The sequence below is a fragment of the Dasypus novemcinctus genome, chromosome 22 (assembly GCF_030445035.2).
Source record: "Dasypus novemcinctus isolate mDasNov1 chromosome 22, mDasNov1.1.hap2, whole genome shotgun sequence".
NCBI classification, from domain to species: Eukaryota; Metazoa; Chordata; class Mammalia; order Cingulata; family Dasypodidae; genus Dasypus; species Dasypus novemcinctus.
The window spans coordinates 63,854,535-63,865,517 of NC_080694.1; the positions used below are offsets into that span (position 1 = coordinate 63,854,535).

The following is a 10,983-nucleotide window of genomic DNA, read 5'->3' on the forward strand; positions in this document are numbered from 1 at the left end:
TTTTCTTACAAGGTATTCTTATTTACAAGATATTCTACGCTCATTTTATTCTTTCCAGCCACAGACTTGGAATCAACCATTGCTCCAGGAAGTCATAATTCCTTTCAGTACGTAATGGAATATGAACACCAAGAACTGGGTTCTGAGCAGTAGATAAGCTCATTGCTACTAATATGTCATTGCTTCTTCACCCACTCCGTAAACAAGAGCTGGGAAATTTTTATTTTAAAAAATCAGGACTTTTTAGGATACCTCTAGTTCAAATACAACTCAACAGATTTCTTCATTGCATATTTTTTCTTTTCTCCCACAGAGAAAACCCTGACTCCCAACAATATATTCACTCAATTTGCTCTCTTATAACAGTTTCAAAATTATACCATTGATACCACTAGCAACAACACACCTATTATGTGGAGTTTAAAATTCTTTGCAGTTTTTTGGATTATATGCCTATAAGGGAGGATAGAGTTCTATATACATATTTTACTTGAATTATTTTCTCCATATGGTTATGTTACAAACCTGATATAATCATTTTTGTTTGCATTCACATTTAGGGTTTGCTCTCCTTTCCTTTTTTTCCCTTTTTAAACATGCAAAATATTTACTTAGTGAAAATCAAAATCATATTAGGAAGGTATTTCAGAGGAGCTTTGCTCCCCCCTCTAACCCCTTTACCCTTTTACACTCATGCCCCATTTTCATTATTTTTATTTATCCTATGTTTCCACCCCCCCTTTTTTGCAAAAATAAGCATTTTATATATATATATGTTTTGCATCTTACTTTATCACTTAACAAAATAGGCTGGAAATCATTCTCAATATGTTCATTGAAATCCTTTTTTCTCTTTTTGTTGTAGTTGCATAGTACCTCTTTGTGTGGATGTACCATGGTTCATTAAACTCATCTCATAGGGATGAGCATTTGGGTTGTTTCCAATTTCAGATTTAACAAATAATGCTGCAATGAACAGAGGGGAAGGGAGTTACCTTTGTAGAGGTAACACTGCATTCTCAACAGCAATGTGTGAAAGTGCTTGGTTTCCCACAGCCTCACTAACTGTATGTTTCAAAGCTTTAGAATTTTGCCATTATGAGAGCTCATTAGGTATTTCTTAAAGGACCACAAACCCAATGCTGAAATCCTTGCTAAAAATTCATGGTGCCACCTGTTGGCAAGGGCTATAGAGGTCTGGGAATTCTCATACATTGCTGATGCAGGTGGAAACTGGTAAAACCATTTTGGAAAATTCTTTGGCAGATCTACTAAATTTGAACATATGCATAACCTATGACCTAGCAGCTTCACCTTAGGTATACAGTCACCAGAAATGCATATATGTATGCAACTAGAGACATGTCTTAATATTTTTGTGTGTGTGACAGCTTTAAACTCACAACCCAGATGTCCATTAGCAGTAGAACAGATACAAAAATTGAGGTCTGTTCATGCAGTGGAATAAAATGCAGCAATGAAAATGAATGAACTACACCTACCTGCCACATTGATAAACTCCACAAATATAATAGTAAGTTAAAGAAAGTAGACACAGAAAAATAGACATGCTTCATTATTCCATTTATATAAAGTTCAAAACAGGCAAACTAATCTCTAATGTTATAAGTCACAGCAGAGAGGAGGAAAGAAGTAGCGTTTGGGAGGGAGCACAGGGGGCCTTCTGGGGACTGGTAGTGTGTCTTTCTTGACCTTGGTGGTGGTTATATGCGTGTTTCACTCTGTGGTATTTCATTTAGCTGTAAACCGATGACTGCATACTTTTCTATTTAAATTAAAAGATATTTTTAAAAATCCAAATCACTTATTTTATAGTTGGAAAAAAGAACGAGGCTCAGAGAAATGAAGTACCTTGCAGATGTCAGCAGAGCCAGGATGTAAACCAGGTCTCCTGATCAGCTAGTTCCTTTGGCTTTCAGGGATCAGTTAACCCCCAGGCATGTGGGTTTCAAAGGGGCCATTTCTCTAGTTGCAAATTTAAGACAGCATCAAAGGACATAAATTCTCATCAGTGAAAATGTTAAGATAAAAATTAAGTTTATATATATATATTTGACAAGCTTCTTACTCAACTATTCCCTCTTACGTAAAATGTTTCCCAAATAGAGATAGAGGTGGCCTTATATTTTTCTTAAAAAAGCACTGACCTAAATTATTACAAAAGCTATAAAACTATGTGATATAAAGTCATGAGTATTTTTAAAAATAAGTGACAGATCAGAAAATTCTAAGTGTACTAAATATCATTATGTAAAAATTATTTTTCTATTTATATAGCTATATAAATCTCTCTGAATAGACAACATGAAACAATGAAAATAATTCTTAAATTATGGAGGAAGATTTTGGGGGATTTTTTTTCTTTAAAAATATCTTGTGATACCATTTTAAAACTAATTTAAGCTATATTCAATTATTTTTCATAAGGCTTTTTCTTCTAAAGGGAAATTTGGTGAGGTTAAGGGGCCTCTAACCCAAGGTTTTTCATATTCTTGTTCCCCACTTTCCTCTTTTCCTTCTCTTGCTCTATTCATCCCCTTTTAATATCCCTATAACACCACTGTATCCCCTAGTTCTAATTTGGTTCACTGCACCCCTTATCATTCATTCATTTAGCCATTGGTCTTTCGGCACACATTTGACAGTTTCGTGCACTTGAGAATTCCAAATATGATACCTTTACCTGGGACCACACTAAATCTCCATTCTTTCCCTTTTCTTAAGTAACAGAATGCCAAGCTTTATCTGTACCTCAGCACCTGGAATAAAGATTACACTTCTCAGCCATCCTCGTGGCCGAGGGTGGTCATGAGACTAAATTCTGCTAAGTTTGGTATAAGAGAAAACATTGCATTATGAGAACCCTCCTGAGAGATGCCATGTGCTTCAGCAGCCATGGGAAGAAAACAGAAGCCATTTGCAGAAGAGGGAGACAAAGCAGATGCCTGGATCCCTGAAGATTGCATAGAGCAAAAGCAACAGTCCTAGACCCTCTACCTTCAGACTTTTACATGAGAGGAACACACCAATACATTTTTCAGATCTGTTACTAGCAGTTGATCATAAATTCATATAGGGTACCTGCATCATGACTCCTATCCAGGATTTTCTTCCCCTTTTCTGTTAAATGTGACCCATCATTTCTGATCGAACCCACTCTCTCTGCTCCCCCCACCCAAGCACTGATATCTAGGAAATACAAGATTGGGGGTGAGGATGGGGGAGGGATTAGAAAGAAATGATGCCTATGACGTAGGAGAGTAGGTGGACAGAAAAGAGGGGAGATTCCCAAGAGGTAAAGGTGAATTGAAGGATGAAAAGATGCAGAAAAAGTGTAACAAAGAACAGGCAAGAGCAGCATTGCATTAGGTGGTTCACCAGCCATTAATGTTTAAATACCATATTGTCATTCCCAAGTCTTAAGTGTCTCTAGCTTCATAGCTTGAAGTGCTGTTGTTATCCTTCAAGGGTTATCACATCTGGAGATTTTAGTTCTCCCTTAGAAACCCGGGGGATGTTCATGATCTGCCCACTTGCAAGTACAGTGGCTAATGTTATCAAAACAATAGCTCTATAAATTCAACAGATTTTAACAGCTGACTCAACAGCAATGACAGCTAATCCCTCAGTCATTCAGTCCCTGAAAAATCAACTTTTATCTGGCAGCCCCCATCCTAGGGTATACTTTTGTTCATCAGTGGCCTTCCCTGCCTTGAGCCCTGCTGTCTTAGCCAGTAAAGTTTCTGGGATATCATTTGATTTGCATCAGTTTCCACCCTCTTTGTGACCTCAGAATTCTTCTCCAGACCCAACTAATTTTATTTTTCTCTGCACCAACATAAAGTTGCCTGAACAAGAAACACTTCCTCTTGGGACTATTCTACCTAGATGCAGTGTGAAGTGGAAACAGCAACTTATAGAGGAGTCTCCTTTGGGAAGATGCTTCCTTTGAACTCCACTGTAGTCTGGCGTGGCTGAGTCAGCATCACAGCCTCTTTCTTCAGGTAGGGTAACCAATACCTCTTTGAGCACTGGTGTTTTTCCAGTACTCCAGAAGGGATCGTCCTTCTCTTCTTTAACTGCTACTAGCCTAAGTGAAAGCACATGGGCAAACTGTCCAGGGCGCTCAACGGTAGGTGCCCAATGGGACCACCAATCTTTAAGCCATGCACATTTTTAGTGTCATCTTACAGTACTGCCACCCATACTCTGGGAGGGTCAGCTTTCAGAAAGCCCATTTCTTGTAAGTGGGGTTACAGTTAAACATATAAATTAAGCAATCAATACATTTTTAGTGAGTACCTATTATGTCCAAGTTATCATGAAGAAACTCTACACAGGAAGGTGTGGGCATTCTTAGACCCTAAATTCTAGCTGGGGAAACAAGATGGAGACAACATTCAGGATGTGAAGTGGGAGGAATGTAATCCAAAGACAAGGATGCCAGATTGCACAATGGGTGCCTGCAGAAAGGAAGATGAGTATAATAGGGGCAGAGAGTGCCTACAGAACAGCAAAGAAAAATAAAATTGGAAGGAATGGGACAAATTTAGGGAGGGGACACTTCAATGTACAAAGCCATATCTTCCACCATGGCTAAATGGCATTCACAAAAATCACTTAATTGTAGGAGAGGAAGGAACCTTAGAGAGATTATATTTTCTAAGTCCATAATTCACAGATGAGGAAACAAAGGCCCAAAAAGTACTTATATAAGGTCATTCAGTGGCTTAGTGGATACTAGCATCTAGTATTCTTTCCTTATTCCAGGTTGCCCCTTTTAAAAAGCAACATCTCAGATAAGTTATTAAGGTGCTGATCACAACACACTGATAAAGGAAGAATATGTAAAGAATCAAAATAACGTGCCTAACTTTAATTACTCCCTTGGGAGATGTTACAGGGTACTTTCAACTCTGGGCTGTGGGTGTGCACTTTCTCTAAATTTGACTTGTGAGATGACATTGGCTGTGTTGAAGCTATGCCTTTTTAGCTAGCCAAGCCAGGGGCCTGGAAAAAGAAAATCTGATCTAGTTCTTAGAATCTAGTTTGTGGATACTTTGATGTTAGAGGAGATGGAGATGGTGACAAATATGGAGACTGTTTTTGTGGCTTCTCTGAGTTCTGCAAGGAACAAATGCTGCTTAACATTTTTACTGCACTAATTAGAACAATGTGATTTTGATCAGTTGTGCTTTTTTTTATGTTGAAAGAGACCCGACCTCTGTCTAAAGAATTTTCCACATTTATTACACTGATAGGGTTTTTCTTTGTTGTGGATTCTTTGGTGTTCAGTGAGATGTGAGCTCAAACGGAAGGCCTTCCCACACTCATCACATTCATAAGGTTTTTCCCCAGTGTGAATTCTTTGATGTCTAGTAAGGTCAGAACTTCCACTGAAGGCTTTTCCACATTCATCACACTCGTAGGGTTTTTCTCCTGTGTGAATTCGCTGATGTTTAGTGAGGTTTGAACTTTCCCTGAAAGCCTTCCCACACTCATTGCACTGGTAACATTTTATTAAGGTGTGATATTTCTGATGCTGAGTAAGTCCTGTGCTATTATTGAAGATTTTGCCACATTCACTGCACTCATAAGACTCCTCCCCAGAGTGGTTTCTCTGATGTTTAACAAGGACTGAGCCTCGACTAAAACTTTTACCACAATGGGTACACTGATATGGTTTTTTACCAGTGTGAACTATGAGGTGTTTAAAAAGGGTTGTGTTTTGACCGAAGGTTCTTCCACACTCTTTGCACTGAAAGGGTTTTTCCCCTGTGTGGATTCTCTGATGTCCAATAAGACTAATACTGTGCATGAAGCTTTTCCCACATTGATCACATCTGTGTTCTTTTCCTTCCTCTGAATTTCCTTGATGCCTTTCAAACCTGTCCTTGTATTCATGAAGGTTTCCAAAATGAGTACCCTGGAAAACATTCCTGTCTCTGCAGATACTGTTGAATACTGTTCTCTGCGATTCCATTCCTTTAGATGCTTCCTGCTTTGGAGCCAATTTCCCAGTCTCAGGCTTGGTCGCACTTTCTAAAACAGGAAATGGATCATTCAAATGTCACTTTCTTTTTTAACTTTTTATTATGGAAAATTTTAAATAAATATAAAAGTAGACAAAACAGAAATATCATCTTTTTTTAACTGATTAAGTATTAAACTCCTGAGGAATCATATATTTCTTTCTTAAACATGCTCCCCTCAAAATTAATAAATACCTCTTCAGTTCAATTAAGGAACTTTCTAGCAAGAAAGGAAATAGGAAATAGACATTCTAAGAGTAAAGGGGGATTAGGAAGAGTCTTTACCACCAAAAAAAGGGGACAAAACATCAAAGCATTTTGAAAAAGTCTAAGTGTATAAAGAGTACTTTAAATTTGCATTCAATTGCAATGATAGCATAAAGGATAAACTATAAATATAAAGTACATATTCTATTACTTGGAAAGAAAACCCTTTGTGGTCTTGCCCAAAATAGGACACTGCTTTCAGATTCAATGTAAAACAATAATTCCTTTATATAAACAAGAATGAGTATTCCTCTGTAAACACAATAAAAAATAATCCATTTTAGTGAGATTTGGAGTAAAGGAAAAAAAGAGAGATTCCAAAGGAAATACTAGACAGACAGATTTCTTCACTCTCCTAGTCTCTTTATTCCTGCTTTTTGGAGACAGATTCTGAAGGGAATCAGGAATTTAAAAGGGGAATGCTTGATAAATGGAAAGCTATTTGAAATGCAGAAAATGTGGAAAGGAAAAAGGGCGCCTAATCTATACCTGAGTGACACACAGGGGAAGGTAATGACATGAAGAGAGTAAAGAAATTCATGCAGAAGAAGACAAGAGAAACATGAAGTTTAGAGGATGGGTTTATCACTGATGGTTTGAGAAAGCATAAAGGGACAGAGGCTGGACACAAAGAACACATTTAAGAGGTTACTGTGAAGGAGTGGCGTATAAAAATCAACAGAAAGATGTGATAATTTAATGCTTCAAATTAAAAAGTAAAGATAGATACGTGAAAAAAGCCTAGAAGCCTTTTCCTTAAAGGCCAAGGATAAAGATTGTATTTCATAAAGCAAAAAGATGAGTCTGGGAAAGTTTTGGGGAGAGTTAGGGTTAGAGACACTAATGGCAATGCTATAAAGGATGGCTTTGGTTGGCCAAGCAGGAGACCCCTACCCTAACCCCCCTACCCAGATAGATTTCTCCTCTTCCTTCTCACCTCTCTCTTGTATGGAATGGGGTTCCAAAGAGTCATGCTCGAGCAGGGTCTCCATGTGCTGGAGTTGATAACTTGGTGAATGCTGTGTGGCTCCCAGAGATATCACCTCCTCCCAGAGCACTTTCTGTCCATCTGCTTGGGATGAGCCCTGGAGACAATTAGGGACCATTGGGCTTGGGAGGAAACCACTATGAGAACTAGAGTTACAACCTTAGAAAACATCTCCCATGGAAACAGGACAGGAAAGAGGACTCAATGAGCTAAGTAGCACAGAGGAGACAGAAAAAGAAACTGACAGAGCTACAGAACCAATCAAGCCTGATTGGGACAAAAGACAGTAACTAAGCTCTCACTGTTTTCCTACCGACCTCATCAATAAATGCTATACTTTGCCACCACAAAACACATCTCCCTTTCCCACCTGAAATCCTGGGTCATCAAGTTCTCTCTCCAAATCTTCCAGTAAAGACACAGCCTCATCTCCACTCAATGGATGATGCTCCTGCACCCAAGACTGAAGCTCCTCAGGCAGGATGGTCAGGAACTGCTCCAGTACCAGAAGCTCAAGAATCTGCTCCTTGGTATGATTCTCTGGCCTCAGCCACTTATGGCAAAGTTCCCAGAGTTGGCTTAGAGCCTCCCTGGGCCCTGGTGTCTCTTGGTAGCAGAGCTGTCGAAAGCGTTTGCGGAAGACCTCCTGGCTGGACTGGGTGTTCTGCTGCAAGTCGATTTTCTGTCCAAAGAACTTATCTTCCTCCATCTTAATTATTGCAGGTCCCTCCTGTTCCTCTCCATCCTGGATGATAAAATCTGTAGCCATTTTCACTCAAGAGAGGAGTTTCCTATAGGTGGGTTAATACTCCAGGAAGATTCCCCTTAAAATATAAGTAAGATGAGAAAATTCTCATCAGGTACATGCAAAAACAAAACAAAACAAAAAAACACTACATGTATTATAAAGACCAATGCCCAGTTCTCTTTAGGAAAAGAAAATGTAAAATGTTATTTGAAATTTAGCTGATAGTGTTGCAAACGATTTGAGGATTTGCCATTTTTGGTAATGAGAATTTATGACTCAATTTTGGAAATGAAAAAAAATAACCTTTTTCCTACCATTCTTTCCTGTGTTCACTCTACTCCAATTAAATCCTTTTCTATTTAATACATATCAAATGCATTACATCTGAGGGCCTTCACACTTGCTTGGAATGCTCTTACCAAGATATTTTCATGAGAAAGACCTTTGTTTCATAAAAGAATGCTTAAAAACATTTCCTCAAAGGGGTATTTCTAGCCCATTCCATTTGAGAATGTTTTCCCACCACTATTCTCTTATCCTACTATGTTTTTCTTTGTAACACTCACCCCCACTTGACATTATATTTATTTTTCTTACCCCACAATAATATAATTGCTGTAAGAGTGGGTGCTTTATCTGTTTTGTACATTGCAGTATTTCCAGTATCTAGAATAGTGCCTGGTACACAGTAGGTGATCAATAAATATCTGTTGGAAAAAAAAGAAGAGAAGGCATTACATTTAAGACTGTCTCCAAACTTTTCAGGAATTATTTCTTTTATATTGTACGATAAACAAATACTAGAGAAATAAGACAGTGAGAACATTAGAATAGGCCCTCAATCCCTTTCCCACAAGTCTGAAATCTCCAATCTGAAAACCAAGAGTATTTTTACAAGTCATTTGGCGGCAATATTCGAAGTGACATAAATTGATTTTTTGACAAAACCTGGCTAGAAATGACATGGAACTACTTATAGGCATAGAATGACTATTCATATTTTAAATACATAAGTATTAGTATGTTTGAATATGGGGCTGCCCCAGACTCCTGGGCCGTTCGGCATTACGATTTATTATATCGCCTTTTTAAATCCCGCAAAATGTGATTTCGAAAACCTTCTGACCCCAAGGATTGGCTAAAAGTTTTCCTGTTCTATAGGCGTCTAAGACCCACCAGATTCCAAGAAAGTCATCCCTCTTACACACATTCGGGAGTCTCTACTCTGAAACTTCCAGAAAAGAGGAGTCTATTCCGAGTGGCCGAGATGGGCTCGGCCGGGGCGGGAAACTCGGGGCCACCGAGCCTCGTCCCTTCCTCGCTAGGGCCCAGCCAGGCGTCTCTCCAGGAGAATTTGCTGCCCGCAGCCGGGGTTGGAATGGGAGCGCCCGCATCCAGCCTGGGGCCGACTGGGGCGAGCCCGCCGCCGCCCGGCCCGGAGGTGAGCCAGGCCCCACTCACCCCGCAGCCCAGAAAACGTCTCACTACCGCCCGGCCGTAGTCCCGGAAGCGCCGCCACGCCCCTCTAGGAATCCCCGTCTCTATGGTTTGCTGCCTCCGGCCGTGGTCCCACGACTGCGTCCCAACGTCAAACCGCATGACCCCCAAATTCCGCAGCAAACCGCCCTCACGCGTGAACACCCATCAGTCCAGGGATGATCACCTTGTCTGGGGAGTCTTATTTTCTTCTTCTCCCTAGTTCTTTTTTTTTTTTGTCTGTCTGCGTTTATCTCCCCTATCTCCCTCTATCCAGATCACATCTTCCCATTCCCCCAACCTATGTCAACCTCAGTGTGCATTCTTCCACATTTTTCTCCCTGCTCGTATAATCAACACTGACAAATTAGATATATGCATACCTACACGGCATAGTTATATACAAACACAACGTAGGGCTTAAGAGCTTGGTTTCTCAGCTTGACCTGAAAACTTGATAGTTTTGTCATAAGAATGAAGTTATTCAATCTCACTGTCTCATTTTCCTTAACTGTAAAATGAGGATAATACGTAAATCAGAGAGATATTGTGGGTATTGAATGGTTAACATGTCAAGAGCCCCAGAGCACAGTAGATAATGAGCGAATATTTGCTAATAATATACATATGTATATTGTTTGTGTGTGTGTATGGGGGGGATTGTGTTATAAAAATAGGGCATACTCTATATACATTTTCTTGCATATTATATTTATACTTCTATAGTTCTACTAGCAACCCTTCCAATTGGTCTTGAATGGTTCTTAAACATCATTTTAATGGTCACCATGTTTATTTTATTTTTTTTAAAGATTTCTTTTATTAATTCTCTCCCCTCCCCCCCCTTTGTGTGCTCTTTGTGCCCATTCACTGTGTGTTCTTCTGTGTCCCTTTGCATTGTCAGGCAGCACCAGGAAATCGCATCTCTTTTTTGTTGAGTCATCATGCTGTGTCAGCTCTCCATGCGTGCATTGCCACTCCTGGGGGGGCTGTGCTTTTTTCATGCAAGGTGGCTCTCCTTGCGTGTGGGGCACCACTATGCGGGCGTGCGCCTGAGTGGCAGGTCACTCCTTGAGCTCGGCAGCACTGTGTATGGACGAGCTTACCACCCGGGTCAGGAGCACCTGGGTATTGAACCCAGGACCCTCCATGTGGTAGAGGGACACTCTATCAGTTGAGCCCCTTCCACTTCCCATGTTTATTTTAATAGCTAATCTATTTTCATCATGCATACTATAATGTTTCTAGTTTTTGTCATAAAGAATAAGTGTGCAATAAACTTTATTATACATGATGTCTTCTATACCAATTAATTTATTTCTAGGGGATAGGTTCTTACAAGTAGTGTTGCTGGGTGGAAGAACATATGTATTTTTTAAAAAAATTTTCAAAAAATCGATTGAAATATAGCATTCATATATAAACATACATAAAGAATAAATGTATAATAG

The 10,983-nt window shown here is 39.5% G+C and overlaps 1 protein-coding gene across 4 annotated transcripts; it reads right to left on the reverse strand.

Moving 5' to 3' along the window:
• Nucleotides 1-1,571: 1,571 nt before the first annotated feature.
• On the reverse strand, nucleotides 1,572-9,585 carry LOC101417415 (zinc finger and SCAN domain-containing protein 31-like). 4 transcript variants are annotated; one of them, XM_058285389.2, is made up of 5 exons: nucleotides 9,518-9,585; nucleotides 8,654-8,763; nucleotides 7,679-8,132; nucleotides 7,258-7,405; nucleotides 1,572-6,063 (listed from the first exon to the last, which is right to left on the reverse strand). In XM_058285389.2, exons 3-5 carry the CDS (start codon nucleotides 8,075-8,077, stop codon nucleotides 5,207-5,209), a joined length of 1,404 nt encoding a protein of 467 aa, XP_058141372.1. In that variant the 5' UTR covers nucleotides 8,078-8,132; nucleotides 8,654-8,763; nucleotides 9,518-9,585; the 3' UTR covers nucleotides 1,572-5,206. The 4 variants fall into 4 exon arrangements, with proteins under 4 accessions (XP_058141372.1, XP_004474224.1, XP_058141371.1 ...); XM_004474167.5 differs by having other exon boundaries at nucleotides 9,265-9,555; XM_058285388.1 differs by having other exon boundaries at nucleotides 9,261-9,555.
• Between the last annotated feature and the right edge of the window lie 1,398 nt (nucleotides 9,586-10,983).

Bases quoted from the DNA above. Each gene is read 5' to 3' on its own strand.
- LOC101417415 (XM_058285389.2), bottom strand. From the start codon at position 8,077: ATGGCTACAGATTTTATCATCCAGGATGGAGAGGAACAGGAGGGACCT. The intron at 7,406-7,678 runs GTGGGAAAGGGA...AATTGTCTCCAG, and splicing joins TTGATGACCCAGGATTTCAG to GGCTCATCCCAAGCAGATGG. The intron at 6,064-7,257 runs GTGAGAAGGAAG...TTCCTGTTTTAG, and splicing joins CCATTCCATACAAGAGAGAG to AAAGTGCGACCAAGCCTGAG.